The 23,669-nt window shown below is 43.7% G+C and overlaps 1 protein-coding gene across 3 annotated transcripts in view; it reads right to left on the bottom strand.

Moving 5' to 3' along the window:
• Positions 1 to 15,165: 15,165 nt before the first annotated feature.
• The window catches only part of LOC132390384 (heme transporter FLVCR2-like), a 264,051-nt gene continuing 255,547 nt past the window's right edge, over positions 15,166 to 23,669 (bottom strand). For 2 of the 3 annotated variants that reach the window (XM_059963006.1, XM_059963001.1), the window contains 2 exons: positions 21,720 to 21,809; positions 15,166 to 16,200 (listed from right to left, as the gene is read on the bottom strand). In XM_059963006.1, the coding sequence (XP_059818989.1) occupies positions 16,148 to 16,200; positions 21,720 to 21,809 (143 nt within the window). In that variant the 3' untranslated portion in view covers positions 15,166 to 16,147. The remainder of the gene's footprint in view (positions 16,201 to 21,719; positions 21,810 to 23,669) is intronic. The other variant, XM_059963011.1, reaches the window with a different exon arrangement.

Below are 23,669 nucleotides of genomic sequence, written 5' to 3'. Positions count from 1 at the left end.
CCTGGTGCCAGGGTCCGGGATATCTCAGATCGGGTGCAGGTTATTCTCGAGAGGGAGGGCAAGAACCCAGATGTTGTGGTCCATGTAGGGACCAATGATGTGGGTAGGATGAGTGAGGAGGTCCTGCGTAGTGAGTTCAGGGAGTTAGGTGCGAAGCTGAAGGGCAGGACCTCCAGGGGAACAATCTCAGGATTGCTACCTGTGCCACATGCGAGTGAGGCAAGGAACAGAAGGATTATACAGATTAATACGTGGCTGAGAGGATGGTGCAGGAGGGAGGGCTTCAGGTTTTCAGATATTTGGGCTTTGTTCCAGGGAAGGTGGGATCTGTTCCGACGGGACGGTTTACACCTGAACTGGACCAGTACTAACATTCTTGCAGGAAAGTTCGCTAGTGCTGCTCAGGGGGGTTTAAACTAAATTTGCAGGGGGCAGGGAAACAGAATGTGAGAGAGAATAGCGAGATGAAGAATAAAGGACAGGTGGGGATTACACGGTTCTGGAATATTAAGTGTGTAGTAGAGGAAGGTGAGGCGGAACAAGTGATAAGGAGGACACATGTACAGACGGATGGTCTGACTGAACATGGAGTTAAATGTGCAGAAAGAATAAGTAAATTTAGGAAAGACAACAAAATTCAAGGGGCGTATAGCCCGATGGGAGTTCGGGGAGCTGGGTTAAGCACAATAGGCAATGATTTAAACAGAGAGAGGAGAAATGGGCTAAAAATTCTATATCTGAATGCACGAAGTGTCAGAAATAAGGCGGATGAGCTTGAAGCTCAGGTGCGAATGGGTAACTATGATGTTGTTGGGATAACGGAGACACAGCTGCAGGGAGATCAGACCTGGGAAATTAATGTACAAGGGTAAACGTGCTATCGTAGGGACAGAAATGTGGGCAGAGGGGGTGGGGTGGCCCTATTGGTGAGGAATGAGATTCATTCCTTTGCAGGGGGGACATAGGATCAGGAGAAGTAGAGTCTGTGTAGATAGAACTGAGGAACAGTAAGGGCAAAAAGTCCCTAATGGGTGTTGTCTACAGGCCCCCAAACAGTAGCATGGATATTGGGTGCAAGTTGAATAGGGAGTTGAATCGGCATGTGCCAAAGGTAATGTTGCAGTAGTTATGGGGGATTTCAACATGCAGGTGAATTGGGAGAATCAGGTTGGTGCTGGACCCCAGGATTGGGAGTTTGTAGAGTGCCTATGGGATGCATTCTTGGAACAGCTTGTACGAGAGCCGACCAGGGACAAGGCTATTCTGGATTTAGTCTTGTGTAATGAACAGGATTTGATAAGCGATCTTGAAGTAAAGGAGCCATTAGGAGGTAGTGACCATAATATGATAAGTTTTTATCTGCAATTTGAGAAGGTTAAGGGCAGATCGGAGGTGTCAGTGTTGCAGTTGAACAGGGGAGACTATGGAGCCATGAGGGAGGAGCTGGCCAAAGTTAACTGGACAGATATTCTAGCAGAAAAGACAGTGGAACAACAAAGGCAGGTATTCTTGGGAATAATGCACAAGGTGCAAAACCAGTTCATCCCCCGGAGAAGGAAGGATTCAAAAGGGGGAAAGGGGGCCACAGTGGTTGACAAAGGAAGTCAGAGATTGCATAGCATTAAAAAAAAGGAAGTATGACAGAGCTAAGGTGAATGGGAGGACAGATGATTGGGAAATTTTTAAGGAACAACAGAACTTAACGAAAAAGGCAATACGGGGAGAAAAAATGAGGTACGAACGCAAGCCAGCCAGGAATATAAAGGAGGATAGCAAAAGCCTTTTTAATAGACAATAGACAATAGGTGCAGAAGTAGACCATTCGGCCCCTCGAGTCTGCACCGCCATTCTGAGATCATGGCTGATCATTCACTATCAATACCCAGTCCCTGCCTTGTCCCCATATCCCTTGATTCCCCTATCCATCAGATATCTATCCAGCTCCTTCTTGAAAGCATCCAGAGAATTGGCCTCCACCGTCTTCTGAGGCAGTGCATTCCACACCTCCACAACTCTCTGGGAGAGAAGCTCTTCCTCAACTCTGTTTTAAATAACTGACCTCTTATTCTCAATCCATGCCCTCTGGTACTGGACTCTCCCAACATCTGGAACATATTTCCTGCCTCAATCCTATCAAATCCTTTAATTATCTTAAACGTTTCAATCAGATCCCCTCTCAATCTCCTCAATTCCAGCGTGTACAAGCCCAATCTCTCCAATCTCTCTGCGTAAGACAGCCCTGCCATCCCAGGAATCAACCTAGTGAATCTACGCTGCACTTCCTGAATTGCCAGAATGTCCTTCCTTAAACCTGGAGACCAAAACTGTACACAATATTCCAGGTGTGGTCTCACCAGGGCCCTGTACAAATGCAAAAGAACATCCTTGCTCTTGTATTCAATTCCCCTTGTAACAAAGGCCAACATTCCATTTGCCCTCTTCACTGCCTGTTGCACTTGCTCATTCACCTTCATTGACTGGTGAACTAGGACTCCTAGGTCTCTTTGCATTTCTCCCTTACCTAACTCGACACCGTTCAGACAATACTCTGCCCTCTTGTTCCAGCTTCCAAAGTGGATAACTTCACATTTTAGGTATGTGAAGAGAAAGAAGATAGTTAAGAACAATGTTGGGCCCTTGAAGAATGAATTGGGTGAAATTGTTATGGGAAACAGAGAAATGGCAGAAGAATTTAATAAGTACTTTAGATCTGTCTTCACTAGGGAAGACACAAGCAATCTCCCAGATGTATGAATGGGCCAAGGACATAGGGTAACAGAGGAAATGAAACAGATTGACATTAGGAAGGAAACGGTGATGAGTAGACTGATGGGACTGAAGGCTGACAAATCCCCAGGTCCAGATGGTCTGCATCCTAGGGTACTAAAGGAGGTGGCCCTGGAAATTGCGGATGCATTGGTAATCATCTGCCAATGTTCCTTAGATTCAGGATCAGTTCCTGAGGATTGGAGAATGGCTAATGTTATCCCACTTTTTAAGAAAGGAGGGAGGGAGAAAACAGAGAACTATCATCCTGTCAGCCTAACATCAGTAGTGAGGAAGATGCTAGAGTCCATTATTAAAGATGAAATAGTGGCATATCTAGATAGCAGTGATAGGATTGGGCCGAGCCAGCATGGATTTACCAAGGGCAAATCATGCTTGACTAACCTATTGGAGTTTTTTGAGGATGTAACCAGGAAGTTAGACAAGGGAGATCCAGTGGATGTAGTGTACCTTAATTTTCAGAAGGCATTTGATAAGGTCCCACATAGGAGATTGGTGGGTAAAATCAGAGCTCATGGCATTGGGGGGAAGATATTGACATGGATAGAAAACTGGTTAGTGGATAGAAAGCAAAGGGTAACGGTGAATGGGTGTTTCTCGGAATGGCAGGTGGTGACTAGTGGGGTGCCACAGGGCTCAGTATTGGGACCACAGCTGTTTACAATTTACATCAAAGATTTAGATGAAAGCATTGAGAATAACATCAGTAAGTTTGCTGATGATACTAAACTGGGTGGCAGTGTGACATGTGATGAGGATGTTAGGAGAATTCAGGGTGACTTGGATAGGCTGGGTGTGGGCAGATACTTGGCAGATGACATTTAATGTGAATAAGTTACTTCCACTTTGGGAGTAAGAACAGGAAGGCAGATTATTATTTGAAAGGTGTAGAGTTAGGTAAGGGAGAAATACAAAGAGATCTAGGAGTCCTTGTTCATCAATCACTGAAGATGAATGAGCAAGTGCAGCAGGCAGTGAAGAAGGCTAATGGAATGTTGGCCTTTATTACAAAGGGAATTGAGTACAAGAGCAAGGAAATCCTCTTGCATTTGTACAGGGCCCTGGTGAGACCACACCTGGAGTATTGTGTACAGTTTTGGTCTCCAGGGTTAAGGAAGGACATCCTGGCTGTAGAGGAAGTGCAGCGTAGATTCACGAGGTTAATTCCTGGGATGTCAGGACTGTCTTATGCAGAGAGGTTAGAGAGACTGGGCTTGTACACGCTGGAATTAATGAGATTGAGAGGGGATCTGATTGAAACATATAAGATTATTAAGGGATTGGACAAGATAGAGGCAGGAAATATGTTCCAGATGCTGGGAGAGTCCAGTACCAGAGGGCATGGTTTGAGAATAAGGGGTAGGTCATTTAGGGCAGAGTTAAGGAAAAACTTCTCCCAGAGAGTTGTGGGGGTCTGGAATGCATTGCCTTGGAAGGCAGTGGAGGCCAATTCTCTGGATGCTTTCGAGAAGGAGCCAGATAGGTATCTTATGGATAGGGGAATCAAAGGATATGGGAACAAGGCAGGAACCGGGTATTGATAGTAGGTGATCAGCCATGATCTCAGAATGGCGGTGCAGGCTCAAAGGGCTGAATGGTCTACTTCTGCACCTATTGTCTATTGAAAGATAGTAAGAGATTTGTGTATAGGAGGGGGAGGGGGAAATACGAAATGATAGGAGAAGACCAGAAGGGATGGGGTGAAGTTGAGAGCCGGAAAGGTGATTGGCAGAAGGGATACAGAGCTAGAGAAGGGAAAGGATCATGGGACGGGAGGCCTAGGGAGAAAGAAAGGGGGAGGGGAGCACCAGAGGGAGATGGAGAACAGGCAGAGTGATGGGCAGAAAGACAGAAAAAAAGGAGGGGGAAAAGCTAAATATATATCAGGGATGGGGTAAGAAGGGGAAGAGGGGCATTAACAGAAGTTAGAGAAGTCAATGTTCATGCCATCAGGTTGGAGGCTACCCAGCTGGTATATAAGGTGTTGTTCCTCCAACCTGAGTGTGGCTTTATCTTGACAGTAGAGGAGGTCATGGATAGTTATATCAGAATGGGAATGGGACGTGGAATTAAAATGTGTGGCCACTAGGAGATCCCGCTTTCTCTGGCGGACAGAGCGTAGGTGTTCATGGGATGGGGAGAGGGCAGATATAACCATATAACCATATAATAATCACAGCACGGAAACAGGCCATCTTGGCCCTCCTAGTCCGTGCCGAACCCTTAATCTCACCTAGTCCCACCTACCCGCACTCAGCCCATAACTCTCCACTCATTTCCTGTCCATATACCTATCCAATTTTACTTTAAATGACACAACTGAACTGGCCTCTACTACTTCTACAGGAAGCTCATTCCACACAGCTATCACTCTTTGAGTAAAGAAATACCCCCTCGTGTTTCCCTTAAACTTCTGCCCCCTAACTCTTAAATCATGTCCTCTAGTTTGAATCTCCCCTACTCTCAATGGAATCAGCCTGTTCACGTCAACTCTATCTATCCCACTCAAAATTTTAAATACCTCGATCAAATCCCCCCTCAACCTTCTACGCTCCAATGAATAGAGACCTAACTTGTTCAACCTTTCTCTGTAACTTAATTGCTGAAACCCAAGTAACATCCTAGTAAATCGTCTCTGCACTCTCTCTAATTTATTGATATCTTTCCTATAATTCGGTGACCAGAACTGCACACAATATTCCAAATTTGGCCTTACCAATGCCTTGTACAACTTTAGCATTACATTCCAACTTCTGTACTCAATGCTTTGATTTATAAAGGCCAGCGTTCCAAAAGCCCTCTTCACCACCCTATCTACATGAGACTCCACTTTCAGGGAACTATGCACTGTTATTCCTAGATCTCTCTGTTCCTCTGCATTCCTCAATGCCCTACCATTTACTCTGTATGTTCTATTTGGATTATTCCTGCCAAAATGTAGAACCTCACACTTCTCAGCATTAAACTCCATCTGCCAATGTTCAGCCCATTCTTCTAACCGGCATAAATCTCCCTGCAAGCTTTGAAAATCCACCTCATTATCCACAACACCTCCTACCTTAGTATCATCGGCATACTTACTAATCCAATTTACCACCCCATCATCCAGATCATTTATGTATATTACGAACAACATTGGGTCCAAAACAGATCCCTGAGGCACCCCGCTAGTCACCGGCCTCCATCCCGAAAAACAATTATCCACCACTACTCTCTGGCATCTCCCATCTAGCCACTGTTGGATCCATTTTATTACTCCAGCATTAATACCTAATGACTGAACCTTCTTAACTAACCTTCCATGTGGAACTTTGTCAAAGGCTTTGCTGAAGTCCATATGGACTACATCCACTGCCTTACCCTCGTCAACATTCCTCGTAACTTCTTCAAAAAATTCAATAAGGTTTGTCAAACATGACCTTCCACGCACAAATCCATGCTGGCTACTTCTAATCAGATCCCGTCTATCCAGATAATTATAAATACTATCTCTAAGAATACTTTCCATTAATTTACCCACCACTGATGTCAAACTGACAGGTCTATAATTGCTAGGCTTCCTTCTAGAACCCTTTTTAAACAATGGAACCACATGAGCAATACGCCAATCCTCCGGCACAATCCCCGTTTCTAATGACATATTAAAGATCTCCGTCAGAGCTCCTGCTATTTCTACACAAACTTCCCTCAAGGTCCTGGGGAATATCCTGTCAGGACCCGGAGATTTATCCACTTTTAAATTTCTTAAAAGCGCAAGTACCTTCACCTCTTTAATTGTCATAGGTTCCATAACTTCCTTACTTGTTTCCCACACCTTAGACAATTCAATATCCTTCTTAGTGAATACCGAAGAGAAGAAATCATTCAAAATCTCTTCCATCTCCTTCGGTTCCACACATAGCTGACCACTCTGATTCTCTAAGGGGCCAATTTTATCCCTCACTATCCTCTTGCTTTTAATATAACTGTAGAAACCTTTCGGATTTACTTTCACCTTATTTGCCAAACCAACCTCGTATCTTCTTTTAGCTTTTCTAATCTCTTTCTTAAGATTCCTTTTACATTCTTTATATTCCTCGAGCAATTCCTTTACTCCATGCTGCCTATATCTATTGTAGACATCCCTCTTTTTCTGAACCAAATTTCTAATATCCCTTGAAAACCATGGTGCTCTCAAACCTTTAACCTTTCCTTTCACCCTAACAGGAACATAAAGATTCTGTACCCTCATAATTTCACCCTTAAATGGCCTCCATTTCTCTATTACATCCTTCCCATAAAACAACTTGACCCAATCCACTCTCTCTAAATCCCTTCGCATCCCCTCAAAGTTAGCTTTTCTCCAATCAAAAATCTCAACTCTAGGTCCAGTCCTGTCCTTCTCCATAATTATATTGAAGCTAATGCTATTGTGATCACTGGACCCGAAGTGCTCCCCAACACATACATCTGTCAGCTGACCTATCGCATTCCCTAACAGGAGATCCAACACTGCCCCATCTCTAGTCGGTACTTCTATGTATTGTTGCAAAAAACTATCCTGCACACATTTCACAAACTCTAAACCATCCAGCCCTTTTACAGAATGAGCTTCCCAGTCTACGTGTGGAAAATTAAAATCTCCCTCAATCACCACCTTGTGTTTACTACAAATATCTGCTATCTCCTTACACATTTGCTCTTCCAACTCACGCGCCCCATTAGGTGGCCTATAATACACTCCTATCAGTGTTACTGCACCTTTCCCAATCTTCAATTCCACCGAAATGGCCTCCCTAGAGGAGCTCTCTAATCTATCCTTCCAAAGCACCGCCATAAGATTTTCTCGGACAAGCAATGCAACACCTCCTCTGGCCCCTCCTACTCTATCACACCTGAAGCATCTAAATCCAGGAATATTTAGTTGCCAATCACACCCTTCCTGCAACCATGTTTCACTAATAGCTACAACATCATAATTCCAGGTATCAATCCACGCTTTAAGCTCATCCACCTTTCTTACAATGCTCCTAGCATTAAAATAGATACATTTTACTCTCCATCTCCTCCTCTCTTTCCATCCCTAACAATGCATTCAAATTTATTATCGGGATGTGCGGGAAATGGGAGAGATGTATTTAAAAAAAGAAGACATCTCCTTTGTCCTGGAATTAAATGAAGGGGCTTCCCTTCTTCCACCATCAACTCTGCTCTCAAACGCATCTCTCCCATTTCCTGCACATCTGCCCTCACCCCATCCGCCCACCACCCCAAGCAGGATAGGGTTCCCCTTGTCCTCACCTACCAGCCTACCAGCCCACCAGCCGTCCTACATATAATTCTCTGTAACTTCTGCCACCTCCAACAGGATCCCACTACCAAGCACTTCTTTCCCTCCCCCCACTTCTGCTTTCCACAGGGATTGCTCCCCATGTGACTTGCTTGTCCATTCATTCCCCCCCCCCATCCCTTCCCACTGATCTCCCTCCTGGCACTTATCCTTGCAAGTGGAACAAGTGCTACATCTGCCCTTACACTTCCTCCCTCACCACCATTCAGGGCCCCAGACACTCCTTCCAGGTGAGGCGACATTTCACCTGCCAGTCGCCTGGTGTGGTATACTGCGTCCGGTGCTCCTGGTGTGGCCTTTTATATATTGGTGAGACCTGACGCAGACTGGGAGACTGTTTTGCTGAACACCTACGCTCGGTCCATCAGAGAAAGCAGGATCTCCCAGTGGCCACACATTTTAATTCCACGTCCCGTTCCCATTCTGATATATCTATCCATGACCTCCTCTACTGTCAAGATAAAGCCACACTCACGTTGGAGTAACAACACCTTATATACCGGCTGGGTAGCCTCCAACCTGATGGCATGAACATTGACTTCTCTAACTTCAGTTAATGCCCCTCTTCCCCCATCCCTGATATAGTTAGCTTTTCTGCCCCCTCCCTTTTTTCCTCTCTGCTTATCACTCTCCCTGTTCTCCATCTCTCTCTGGTGCTCCCCTCCCCCTTTCTTTCTCCCTAGGCCTCCTGTCCCATGATCCTTTCCCTTCTCTAGCTCTGTATGAATTTTGCCAATCACCTGTCTGGCTCTCAGCTTCACCCTACCCCCTCCGGTCTTCTCCTATCATTTTGCATTCTCCCCCCCCCCCCCACTTTCAAATTTCAAATTTCTTACTATCTTTCCTTTCAGTTAGTCCTGACGAAGGGTTTTGGCCCGAAACGTCAACAGCGCTTCTCCCTATAGATGCTGCCTGGCTTGCTGCGTTCCACCAGCATTTTGTGTGTGTTGCTTGAATTTCCAGCATCTGCAGATTTCCTCGTGTGAGGTAAAAGTGGGAGAGTTACACTACTAATCAGGGTCAATACCACAGTTGCACTCAGAGGGAACATCTGGAGAGCTCATCCACTGAGTTTATATGGGTAGAACTCAAAAATAAGAAGGGTGCAATTACTGTACTCTGATGGGATTGTACTACAGACCTTCTAATAGCTACCAGGACATTCAGGAACAGATATACATTCAGATTATTCAGGAAATGTATAAAAACAATAGGGCTGTTGACATGCGGACTTCAACTTCCCTAATATAAATACAGTGGTCCTAATATAAACTGGGACCACTATAGTGCAAGTGGTTTAGATGGGGCAAAATGTGTTAGTCACATCCAGGAGGGTTTCAATATGTTGTTGTACAAGTGGTGGGGCTGTATGTGTCTGGTGTTGGGTAATGAGCCTGGCAAGGTGACTAACCTTTCAGTGGGTGAGCAGTTGAATTGTGGTCATTGTAACCTAATTTTTAAGAATGCTATGGATAAGGATAATCGCCTTCTGGTAGGGTATTGAACTAGAGCAGGGCAAATAACAAGAGCATTAGGCATGAGCTAGGGGGAGATAATTGGGAACAGCTGTTTTTGGGCAAGTCCACATTCGACATGTAGAGCATGTTTCAAGAGGATCTGCACAGAGTACGAGACAAGTAAATTAGGTTCGTCAGAAAGATGGCAAGGTAACAGAACCTTGGATATTGACAGAGCTGTCAATTTATTCAAGAAGAAAAAGGAAAAGGATGTAAAGCTTATGAAGCTAGAATAACAGTGCCCTTGAGGATTATAAAAAAGCCAGAGAAGAACTCAAGAAGGGAATTAGGAAAGCCAGGAGCAGCCATGACAAATAGGATTAAAGAGAATCCCAATGTATTCTATACATCAAAAGCAAGAGGATAAGTAGAGAGAGGGCATGACCACTCAAAGATATATGGGTGGGGGAGGAGTTAGAAACATTTGCTTGGATGCAGAGGATATGGGTGAGTTCGTTAATGAGTATTTTCCATCAGTGTTTACCAAGAAGGGCATGGAGGATAAGGAGATCAGTGTCAACTGTATTAATACACTAGGGCATTTTGAAATAAGGGAAGAAATTGTGTTGGGTTGGTCTCTTAAAGAGCATTAAGGTGGATAAGTCAGTAAGGTCATTTGGGAATGTACTCCAGATTATTGTGCAAGGCAGTGAAGAGATTGATGGGGCCTTGAGCAGTACCTTCGTGCTCTCTAGCCTTCAAGGTGGATACCAAGGAAAATCTTGGAAACTATAGATAGGGGAGTTTCATACCAGTGGTAGGGAAATTACTGGAGAGAATCCTTAGGGATAGCATTTATTAGCATTTGGAAAATGATGGCCTAATTAGGGCGAGCCAGCATGGTTTTGTGTAGGGAAGTTGTGTCTTAATAGCTTGATTTGAGTTTTTTTGATGAGATAATGAAAGTGATTGATGAAGGTAGAGCTGTGGATGTTGTCTACATGGATTTTAGTGAGGCATTTGACAAAGTTCTTAGGAGGCACATCCAGAATATTAAGATGAATGGGATCAATAGTGAATTGGCTGTTCGGATTCAGAACTGGTTTGCCAATAGAGGGCAGAAGTGGTGGTTGAAGACTTATTCTAGCTGGAGATCTGTGATTAGTGGTGTTCTGAAGTGCTCTGTGCTGGGACTGCAGCTGTTTGTGATGTATATAAATGACAGCATGCAAATACAGAAGGGTGGGTCTGTAAGTTTGTAAATGATATGAAGAATGGTGGTGTTTTTTTATAATGTAGATGACTGGCAAAGAATACCATAAGATATAGGAGCAGAGGTAGGCCATTTGGCCCGAGTCTGCTCTGCCATTCAATCATGGCTGATCTAATTCTTCCAGTCATCCCCACTCCCCTGCCTTCTCCCCATACTCTTTGACACCCTGGCTAATCAAGAACCTGTCTATCTCTACCTTAAATGCACCCAATGACTTGGCCTCCACAGCCGCTCATGCAACAAATTCCACATATTTACCACCCTCTGACTAAAGTAATTTCTCTGCATTTCTGTTCTAAATGGATGTCCTTTAATAGTGAAATATTGGATTAGTTGCGGTTATGGGCAGAGAAATAGTAGATGGAATTTAACCCGGCCAGATGTGAAGTGTTACACCTTGGTGCAAAGAGACCGTACACTGTTAAGTGCAAGACTCTTGAGTGCTGATGAGCAGAGGGATCTTGTCCATAGCTCCATGAAAGTGATGACATGGGTAGATAAGGAGGTTGAGAAGGCACATGGCATGCTCACCTTTATTAGTCAAGGCACTGAGTTCAAAAGTCAGTAAGTTAAATTGCAGCTTTATTGCAGCTGTATTACATACAGTTCTGGTTACCCTATTATGGGAAAGTTTTTGAAGCTTTGGAGACGGCACTAAAGAGGTTCACTAGGATAATTCCTGGATTAGAGCGTATGTGTTATATTGAGAGTTTGAACAAACTTCGGTTGTTTTCTCTGGAGTGGCAGAGTCTGAGGGGAGATCTGTTCAAAATTTATTAGATTATGAGGGACATAGAGTAGACAATATATTTTTCCCAAGGTTGAATATCCAATATTAGAGGGCATGCATTTAAGGTGAGAAAGGGTAATTTTAGAGTGGTGTGTGCTTGTAATGCACTGCCTGGGATGGTGACAGAGGCAGATAGAGATTTTTAAGAGACTTTCAGTGATGCAAGTAAAATGGAAGATTGTTGACATTGTGTAGGCAATAGAGATTAGAAGCATAGAAAACCTATAGCACAATACAGGCCTTTCGGCCCACAAAGCTGTGCCGAACAAGTCCCGACCTTAGAACTACCTAGGCTTAACTTCTAACCCTCTATTTTTCTAAGCTCCATGTAGCCATACAGGAGTCTCTTAAAAGACCCTATCATTTCCACCTCCACCATCACTGCCAGAAGCCCATTCCATGCACTCACCACTCTGCGTAAAAAAAAAAAACAAAAAAAAAAACAACTTACTCCTAACATCTCCTCTGCACCTATTTCCAAGCACCTTAAAACTATATCCTCTCCTGTTTGCCATTTCAGCCAGGGGGGAAAGCCTCTGACTATCCACATGATCAATGCCTCTCAATATCTTGTACAACTCTATCAGGTCACCTCTTATCCTCCGTCATTCCAAGGAGAAAAGGTCGAGTTCGCTCAACCTATTCTCATAAGGCATGCTCCCCAATCCAGGCAACATCCTTGTAAATCTCCTCTGCACCCTTTCTATGGTTTCCACGTCATTCCTGTAGTGAGGTGACTAGAACTGAGCTCAGTACTCCAAGTGGGGTCTGACCAGGGTCCAATATAGCTGCAACATTACCTTTCGGCTCTTAAACTCAATCCCATGATTGAAGGTCAATGCACTGTATGCCTTCTTAACCACAGAGTCAACCTGTGTAGCAGCTTTTAGTGTCCTGTGGCCTCAGAGCCCAAGATCCCTCTGATCCTCCACACTGCCAAGAGTCTTATCATTAATGCTATATTCTGCCATCATATTTGACCTACCAAAATGAACCACTGCACACTTATCTGGGTTGAACTCCATCTGCCACTTCTCATCCCAGTTTTGCATCCTAACAATATCCCGCTGTAACCTCTGACAGCCCTCCACACTATCCACAACACCCCCAACCTTTGTGTCATCAGCAAAATTTACTAACTCATCCATCAAGTTCCTCATCCAGGTCATTTATAAAAATCAGTAAGAGTAGGGGTCCCAGAACAGACCACTGAGGCACACCATAGGTCACCGGCCTCCATACAGAATATGACCCGTCTAAAACCACTCTTTGCCTTCTGTGGGCAAGCCAGGTCTGGATCCACAAAGCAATGTCCCCTTGGATCCCATGCCTCCTTACTTTCCCAATAAGCCTCACATGGAGTACCTTATCAAATGCCTTGCTAAAATCCATATACACTATATCTACAGCTCTACCTTAATCAATGTATTTAGTCACATCCTCAACGTATTCAATCAGGCTCGTAAGGCACAACCTGCCTTTAACAAAGCCATGCTGAGTATTCCTAATCATATTATGCTTCTCCAAATGTTCATAAATCCTGCCTCTCAGGATCTTCTCCATCAACTTATCAACCATTGAAGTTAAGATTCACTGGCCATTAATTTCCTGGGCTATGCCTACTCCCTTTTCTTGAATAAGGGAACAACATCCGCAACCCTCCAATCCTCTGGAACCTCTCTTCATTGATGATGCAAAGATCATCGCCAGAGGCTCAGCAATTTCCTCCCGTCTCCCACAATATCCTAGGGTACATCCCATCCAGTCCAGGTGACTTATCCATCTTGAAGTTTTCCAAAAGCTCCAGCACATCCTCTTCCTTAATATCTACATACTCAAACTTTTCAGTCCGCTGTAAGTCATCCCTACAATCACCAAGATCCTTTTCCGTAGTGAATACTGAAGGAAAGTATTCATTAAGTACCTCTGCTATTTCCTCCAGTTCCATACACACTTTTCCACTGTCACATTTGATTGGTCCTATTCTCTCACATTTTATCCTCTTGTTCTTTACATACTTGTACAATGCCTTGGGGTTTTCCTTAATCCTGTCCGCCAAGGCCTTCTCATGGCCCCTTCTGGCTCTCCTAATTTCATTCTTAAGCTCCTTCCTGCTAGCCTTATAATCTTCTACGTACCTAGATTTTTTGGAACCTTTTGTAAGCTCTTCTTCTTCATGAGATTTACAACAGCCTTTGTACACCACAGTTCCTGTATCCTACTATCCTTTCCCTGTCTCATCAGAATGTACCTATACAGATCCCCATGCAAATATTCCCCAAACATTTGCCACATTTCTTCTGTACGTTTCCGAGAACGTTTCCAATTTATGCTTCCAAGTTTCTGCCTGATAGCCTCATATTTCCCCTTACTCCAATTAAACGTTTCCCAAACTTGTCTGTTCCTAGCCCTCTCCAATGTTATGGTAAAGGAGGTAGAATTGTGATCACTATCTCCAAAATGCTCTCCCACTGAGAGATATGACACCTGATCTGGTATTGGGAAACGTACCTGATCAAGTACAACCTCTCCTCTTGTAGGCTTATCTGCATATTGTGTCATGAAACCTTACTGAACACACCTGACAAACTCCACCCCAGCTAAACTCCTCACTCTAGGGAGATGCCAATCAGTATTTGGGGAATTAAAAATCTCCCACCACAACCAACCTGTTATTACTACTCCTTTCCAGAATTTGTCTTCCTATCTGCTCCTCTGTCCCTGTTACTATTGGGTGGTCTATAAAAAAACATCCAGTAGAGTTATTGACCCCTTCATATTCCTAACTTACACCCAGAGACTCCGTAGACAACCCCTCTATGACTTCCTCCTTTCTGCAGTCGTGACATTATTTCTGATCAACAGTGCCATGCCCCCACCTCTTGCCTCCCTCTCTCCCTATCCTTTCTGAAACATTTTTAAAGCCTGACACTTGAAGAAGCCATTCTTGCCCCTGCACCATCAATTTGAATACTAATTTAATTGTTTTGGCACAACAATGTGGGTGGAAGGATCTGTTTCTGTGTTGTACTGTTCTCTGCTCTGTATGTAACTAACAATAAACTTGATTCTGATTTTGGCCCTGCTCCAATTCAAGAGTTTAACTTGTCGACCTGTTCTATCTTTTTTTCCATAATGATTTTCAAACAAAGTTACGATCCAACTGCCACTTCAGTTTAGGGAAGTTAAACTCTCATTTGATAAGCACTAGAAACAGGTCACCAAGTCAAGACTGTAGGCCAAGTCCTGGTAAATGGTATCCGCATAGAGAGATGCTGGAACTCTGCACAGATATCTGAAGGTTGATCAAAGAGTCCTGATAAAGGATCTCAGACCAAACCATTGACTGTTTATTCTTACTGTAGATGCTGCCTGAACTTATTTCTCCCAGCATTTTGTGTGTTGCTTCAGGCAGATTTATCCAGTTGTAGTTGTCACTGTGCGCTAAGTTGTTGACAGACATTGTGTAGGACTGATGTGCTGGTGTGCCTTCATATGCCAGAGTAATCACTGGGTCAAAGCCATGAGGTTTTAGCAGTTAATGTGATTTTATTCATAATTCTTAACCCCATTCCATTCTTTCAATTTGAAAAGCTAACAACTGATCTGCAATTCATGCTGCTATTTTCCAAATATGGTTGAATAAAGACTCTCCTGTTGTTGTTGGGAATTAGAGAACAGCTCAGTCCACTTGGCAGAGACCTCACCCAATGCATCTGTTGGGCAGCAAAAGAGCAGTTGCCCCTTGTGTACAGATTCAACTAGCAGCTGTTGAACACTCACCCACGTGCAGCAGGGAGGTGTTGGAAAGCACCAAGGTGCAAGGCAGCAATCACCCAGGGCTCTTGCTGTCCTTTCCCCCTGCACTGGATTGGGCACTTTTCCTTTCCTTATTTTCTGCCTGCTTTTGTCTGGGAAGACTTCATAGATTTGTAAAGTGCATTAACAAGGTTGTTCTAAATCACTGGAATTGTTCCAAAATGGAACAAAAATGGCTTATAGATCTGTTCTTCTCTTCTGTACACCAAGTCTTGGCCATAAGCAGCCTCGTACTGGTTTATTATTGCTGTGCAGCTCAGTATCAAAACATCAGCAGAATGCTGGATTCTCTCCAGGTGCCTCCTGTTCAGCTGCTGTATCCACCATCAAATTCTAAAGCACCCTGCTGCCTGTCCCTCAAAAGATGAGAGATTTTATTGATTTCCAGATTGAGGAAAAGAGCAGCTCATGCAGATCTATTATGTGAGTTTACCTTGAGGGAGTGGGTAAAATTAATAAAATTTGATTATGAGGAGGAGCAACAGAGTTAGAAAATGCATCAACATTTCCTGTAAGGGAAGTGATCAAGATACTTATTGAAAACATTAACTTTGTCAAATCAGTCCCGTAGTTATCTGTATTTATAGAGCAGTCCCTGCTGCCCGGTTGGCAGGTCTCGTGGTACTGCATGACCAGAATGGCTCCAACCACACACTCATCTGGGTGGCAGGATATCACTTCACAGGGATGCTTCATTCAAGATGATCGAATTGTGGATTCCTTCTGTGGCCTTGTTGGATAACCGCTGTGTGTGAGAGTAATAACAAGAGTTAGGCAGTGTGGGTAGACAACATTACTGGATAAACCTACTAACAGTAGGAATGTGGGCTAGACCCCAGAGTGAATGTCACTCAAACCCACCCATCACCGAACACTGACAGATGGCAAAGGCAATGGTAGAAAACTTTCCACGTTAGGAAACTTCTGATAAAGGGTTAACACCTTCCAGGGTCTGGACCTGAAACAGTAACTGTTTCACTGTCTAACCCTAGTGTTTCATTTTGACGTTTCAGGTCAAATCCTTCAGCTCTGGAAAAGTGAGAACACTGACATGTTTAGCGGAAGAGAGACAAGACTAGAGAGAACAGAGAGGATTATCTATGTAAGGGTGAAGACCAGGGTTGACCTTCTGAATGAGAGAGCCTGGTGAGCTGATTTCGAGAGATACTAAAAACCTGAAATGACCAAGAATGCTGGAGATACCCAGCAGGTCAGGCAGCACCTGTAGAGACAGAGAAAATGTCAACGTTTCAATCAGTCTGATACACACTGAATCTGTTGAATTCAGGGTAGCAATTCACCTAGATTGTCATAGAGAAGTACAGCACAAAAACAGGCCCTTCAGCCCATCTAGTCCATGCCAAAACCATTTAAACTGCCTATTCCCAATGACCTGCAGATGGACCATAGCCCTACTATCCATGAACCTATCCAAACTTCTCATAAACATTGAAACCATTTGTGCTGGCAGCTCTTTCCTCACTCTCAGTGCAGAAGTTTTCTCTCAACTTTTAAAACTTTTCTCCTTAAGCCATGACATCCGGTTGTAGTCCCACCCACCCTCAGTGGAAAAAACTGGTTTGCATTTACCCTATCTTTCTATCTCTATCAAAACTCCTCTCAATCTTCTTTGTTCTAAAGAATACAGATCTAACCTATTCAATTTTTTTCTCCTAATTTGGGTCTTCAGACCCAGTACCATTCTTGTACATTTTAACTGGACTGTTTCAATCTTGACTAAGTCTTTCATGTAGGTAGGTGACCAAAACTTAAGATAATACTCAAAATTAGGCCACACCCAATTTTAACATAGCATACCATTCTTCTGTGTTCAATACATTGATTTTTGACCAATATGCCAAAGGGTTTCTTTATGACCCTATCTACCTGTGACACCACTTTCAATGAATTATGTACCTGTATTCTCAGATCTATTTGTTCTAACAGACTCCTTAGTGCCCTACCTGTTCACTTTGAAAGAATCTCACCTGGTCCCTCAACACCAACTCCACAGAAAAGAAAGCCCAGCAGCATCTCTACTTTCTGCGAAGGCTGAGGAAAGTCCATCTCCCACCCCCCCATCCTCATCACATTCTACAGCGGTTGTGTTGAGAGCATCCTGAGCAGCTGCATCACTGCCTGGTTCGGAAATTGCACCATTTCAGATTGCAAGACCCTGCAGTGGATAGTGAGATCAGCTGAGAAGATCATCGCCCTCTCTCTTCCCACCATTACGGATATTTACACTACACACTACATCCACAAAGCAAACAGCATTATGAAGGACCCAACGCATCTCTCATACAAACTCTTCTCCTTCCTGCCGTCTGGGAAAAGGTTCTGAAGCATTCGGGCTCTCACGACCAGACTATGTAACAGTTTCTTCCCCCAAGCTATCAGACTCCTCAATACCCAGAGCCTGGACTGACACCTTACTGCCCTATTGTCTAATTTATTATTTATTCTAATGCCTGCACTGTTTTGTGCACTTTATGCAGTCCTGGGTAGGTCTGTAGTCTAGTGTAGTTTTTTTCTGTGCTGTTTTTTTACGTAGTTCAGTCTAGTTTTTGTACTGTCATGTAACACCATGGTCCTGAAAAATGTCTTGATTTTACTATGTACTGTACCAGCAGTTATGGTTGAAGTGACAATAAAAAGTGACTTGACTTGACTTGTAAGACCTTCCCTCGCTGGTGCTAAGTGCAAAACTTCGCACTTGTCTGCATTAAATTCCATCTGTCATTTGCCAGTCTATTTTTCCTGCTGATGCAGCCATGATTGCCTTCCTCACTATCCACTACACCCCAAATCTTGATGTCATCTGCAAAGTTGCTGATCCAGTTAACCACATCATTATCCAGATCATTAATAGAGATGACAAACATCAAAGGATCCAGCACCAATCCCTGCAGCACACCACACGCCTCCTCTCTGATAGGTAACCCTCTAGCTTCTTCCACAAAGCTAATACCTAATCCAATTTTACTACCTCATCCTGCAGGACCTTGTCTATTGCCTTATTAAAGTCCATGTAGACAACATCCATTTGCTGGTAACTTGCTCAAAAAACTCCTGAAGGTTGGTTAGACATGATTTACCATGCATGAAGCCGTGAAGCCATCCTTAATCAGTCCAAAAATATCCAAATACTTATATATATATGGTCCCTTCAAAAACCTTCCAATAACTTTACCACAACTGATGTCAGACTCACTGGCCTATAATTTCCTGGTTTAGGCTTAGAGCCTTTTTAAACAGCAGAACTTTGGCTATTCTCCAATCCTCAGGTACCTCTCCTGTCGCTAAGGATGATTTAAATATCTCTGCTTGGACTCAGGCAATTTCTACACTTGCCTCCCATAGAGTCCAAGGGAACACCTAGTCAGGCTATGGGGATTTATGCAAGCAAACACCACCTTCTCTGTAATCTGTACAGGGTCCATGAAGTTAATGTGCATTGCCTCACTTCTATAGACCGTATATCTGTCTCCCAAATAAATACAGATGCAAAGAACATATTTAAGATCTCCCCCATCTGTTTTGGCTCCACATATGGATTACCATTCTGGACGTCCAGAGGGCCAATTTTGTCCGGAACAATACTTTTGCTCTTTAACATACTTGTAGAATCCCTTGGGATTCTCCTTCACCTTATCTGCTAGAGCAACTATATGCCTTCTTTTAGCATTCCTGATTTCCTTAAGTATTCTCTTATGTTTCATGTACTCCATAAGCACCTCATTTTTCCTACTTCCCCATACCTGTTATGCATCTTTTTTTCTCTTAACTAGGGCCTCAATCTCTCTTGAAAACCAAAGTTCCCTACACTTGTTATCCTTACTTTTATTGTGACAGGCACATAGAAGCTTCGTACTCTCAAAATTTTGTTTTTGAAGGCCTCCCATTTTACAAGGACACCTTTGCCAGAAAACAGCCTGTCCCAATCCACACTTGCCAGATCATTTGATACCATCAAAATTGGACTTCCTCTCATTTCGAATCTCAACCTGCGGACCAGACCTATCTCTTCGCATACTTACTTTGAAACTAATGGCGTTTTAATCATTTGATGCAAAGTGTTCCCTACACAAACTTCTGTCTCCTGCCCTAATAGCAGATCCAGTATTGCGCACTCTCTTTCCTGAACACATTTGACCAACTCTGATTGAATTTTTTGAGGATGTGACTAAACACATTGATGAAGGTAGAGTAGATGTAGTGTATATGGATTTTAGCAAGGCATTTGATAAGATACCCTATGCAAGGTTTATTGAAGAAGTAAGGAGGCATGGAATCCAAGGGGACATTGCTTTGTGGATCCAAAACTGGCTTTGCCCACAGAAGGCAAAGAGTCATTGTAGATGGGCCATATTCTGCATGGAGGCCGGTGACCAGTGGTGTGCCTCAGGGATCTGTTCTGGGACCCCTACTCTTTGTGATTTTTATAAGTGACCTGGATGAAGAAGTGGAGGGATGAGTTAGTAAATTTGCTGATGACATAAAGGTTGGAGGTGTTGTAGATAGTTTGGAGGGCTGTCAGAGGTTACAACAGGACATTGATAGGATGCAAAACTGGGCTGAGAAATGGCAGATGGAGTTCAACCCAGATAAGTATAAGGTGGTTCATTTGGTAGGTCAGATATGACGGCAGAATTAATGGTAAGACTCTTGGCAGTGTGGAGGATCAGAGGAATCTTGGGGTCCGAGTCCATAGGACACTCAAAGCTGCTATGCAGGTTGACTCTGTGATTAAGAAGGCATACAGTGCATTGGCCTTCATCAATCGTGGGATTGAGTTTAAGAGCCAAGAGGTAATATTGACCAGGGCCAGACCCCACTTGAAGTACTGTTCTCAATTCAAGTTGCATCATAGAAACAAAGAAAACCTACAGTACAATACAGGCCCTTTGGCTCACAAGAACTACAGACTCCAGAACTACACACAATACTCCGTTTAGGCCTCATCTGCTTTTCTCTCCTATTTATTCATCTGCCCATCATATTATTCTGGTTCCTTTGCTCCTTCCCTTTTTATCATCGTCCACTCTTTTCTCCGATCAGATTCTTTCTTCATCAGCCCCTTACCTCTTCCACCTATCACCGCCCAGCTTCTCACTTCCCCCACCCACCTTTCCTGTCACCTGGTCTCACCTCCCGCAAGCTCGTACTCCCCCCCCCCCCCCCACCACACCCTTCTTATTCTGGCATCTTCCCCTTTCCTTTCCAGTCCTGATGAAGGATCTCAACCTGAAACATCAACAGTTTATACCCCTCTGATTTCCTCCAGCATTTTGTGAGTTAGTCTGCTTCTAACTAGCTTTTCCCAATTCACTTTTGCCAGCTCCTGTTTTATCACACTGAAATAGGCCTTCTCTTAATTCAGGATCTTAATATCTGCTCTATTCTTGCTTTTCTCCAAAATAAGATTAAAATCTGTAGTCTTTCACTAGTCTATCCACTTGATTAGGTCAGGCACCAGCCCCTTTCTGGTAGGTCTAGCTGCATGTTGTCTCTAAAAGCTCTCCAAAATGCACTTTTAGAATTCCACATCATCTAATATTTTAACACTCAGGCAAGTAGGGATCTTAACACTTAATTTACATTACACCGCACCCCCTTGCCAGGTCTGTCTAAATCATCCTGAAAACTCTGCATTTTCCACACAATTCAAACTATACCTGTTGCTTGATCCTTGTGGAATCGCTCCAGTCATTGCCCACCACCTCCTTTTTTTTCTGCTTTCTGCCAAATGACCAATCTCAATTCATGCCAAAAGAAGTATCCAGCTGCTTTCCTTCCACAGTTGCAGTTTTAATGTGGAACATTCCATTAGATGCTGACCAGAGTTTTCATTTTTATCTTGAACTGTCAGCTTCTACAGTGTCTGAATAAATATACTTGTGAAGGCTTGCACATTAAGTAATCTTGGACGATTGCTTTTGCTGAGTTTTGGGGATATACTGAGGGCATTATTCATGAAATGTGCTGTCTTTCACTTCATCAACCACCTGTTGATTCCAGGTCAAAAGGTGTGTTTGTGCATGAGCACAAGGTAGATACACACAGCATGAAGGCCCAGAACAACCACTAAATAGTACATAACCTCAATACCACAGCTTTTTCCACTAGGTAAAGTGACACCAGTGATGTGTTGTGAGTGAGCTGCTGACACATCGTGTGTCACTCCCACGTGGGCCACTGTAGCCTGCTGCAGCCGACTCAACTAAAAGTCATCCATGAACAGAAAGTGATTCTAAATCGTACCTCCGATGGTAACAAGCGAAGAGGGAGGATGAATGAGGAAATCGTAGCAGTTGTGGCGCCGTAATCGAGAAGGTGGTTTGCTCCTATGCTCTGTAATACATACACTGCACATCATTAAATGATCAGACAATAATCATTAGTGCTGGTGCTAGAAGTGAGAAGCTGCATGCCAACACAAACCATACACCAGGCAAACTCACCAAAAGACCATCATCACCAAACCTTATCACAATGCCGCCAACTACCATTGTGATCATTAACAACATGCTCTTGGCTCCTCATTGAGCTACCCTGGTCGTGGCCTCGTGATGCAGCAGAAACAGATAAATTCTGTACCCTCACCACCAGATCCACATGCAATGGGATTGAGTTTGCTCTGGCAGAGATGTTGGATAAATTACTCTGATTTGAAGGCCAGAGGAGTAAGCAACACAATGTGTTAGTAGCAGTGCTGAGGAGGTTTAAGTACACACACACTTAAGTGGAGCAGCTGACTAAACAGTGAGCGACCACTTGCTCCAGCTTCAATTAACCTCCTGTTGAGACCAAACATTGGCAAAGTTTGAAGTGAAACAATCACCTTGACCATAAACCCAACTCCAGCAGTTTTGCTACAAGTGAACAAACTGCATGTGGACTGAAGGCTGCTTGGCGACAGTGTGTTCCAGAGCAGCAATTAGTACTGGGCTGGACACCTGAATGATAGCAGTCACCAGATGGACTGAGAAGAAAGATGATGTGGAATGTTGGGCATAGTTTAGCTCTGTCATCTGCATGTTTGATATGAATTACCAGAGTCAGGGCTGGGGAGGGGTTAGATTGCAGATGAGGGTGGAGTAGCTGCTGCTGTAAGGGACAAATTGAGGGCCAGCAGAGGAATGCAGGTACTGGGCTGAGAGGACACATGCTGCCATGTAAACCTGCTGGGTCCAGAAAGCAGTTCATTCCAGAGCTTGTGAAAATGTGTTACCCCACAACCTTCCTTCCTATGGAGCAACCATAGTGCAAGAGAAAAGGTGAATGCCCATGGTAAATAACATCTTCCAGAAGGGAATGGAAACTGACTTACTGGCAGCCTCAAGCTGGAACAGTCTCACTACCTCCTGCAGCTACCACATGTTGGCCTTTACAAGGAGAGCACTGATCATTAATTCTGTTTTCTGTGCAAGCTCACTTGGGGACAGGAGCTTTGCGGACTTTTCTTCCAGCAGGCCTGGAAACTGTAGCCATGGAAAGCAGCAGGAGATTCACTGCCATTTCTCTCCAGTCACCTCCCCTTACACTCCCTTATCCAAAGCAATGGAGCCATTCTTGTCTATGCGGGGTGGTGTGTGATGATGACATTGATAAGATTTACAACTCTCTGAGTGAAGAAATTTCTCCTCTGCCAGTCTCAGCCACCCAGGCTTCTTACTTCTGCACTGCTGGCTGATGTCAAGTACACAAATGGGAATCGTAATATTCAAGAAAGCAGGGAATTATGATATTCTATATGTCAGCTGTAATTGAAAGGGTGAATCTCTGCCAAAGGTAAGATACAGAGTTTCATAGAGTAATACAACATTGAAACATGCCCTTCGACCCAGTCTGTCCCTGCTGATCTAGCTGCCTATATAAATTTAGAGTGAGTGTAATTAAATCCTGCTCCAAATGGTTACACCCTATCCGCTATTCTCAGCAAGCACTACTAGTGTGCTGCAGTATTGGAGGGGCAGTCTGTTTTCTGCCAAGCTAAATCAAGGCTGTTCCCTCCTCAGCAGATGTAAAAAATCTGACTGGAGGAGCAACACAGCAGTACCTGACTGACCCGGCTATTCTTACTTGTTTATTATTTAGAGATACTTACTTCAGTGGTTGGTAAATTGATGGAGAAGATCCTGAGATTTATGAACATTTGGAGAGGTATAACATGATTAGGCTTTGTCAAGGGCAGGTCGTGCCTTACAAGCC

This window comes from Hypanus sabinus, chromosome 2, assembly GCF_030144855.1.
Source record: "Hypanus sabinus isolate sHypSab1 chromosome 2, sHypSab1.hap1, whole genome shotgun sequence".
Classification (NCBI taxonomy): Eukaryota; Metazoa; Chordata; class Chondrichthyes; order Myliobatiformes; family Dasyatidae; genus Hypanus; species Hypanus sabinus.
The sequence above is the reverse complement of the archived record's forward strand: the minus strand, read 5'-3'. Positions and strand labels throughout refer to the sequence as shown.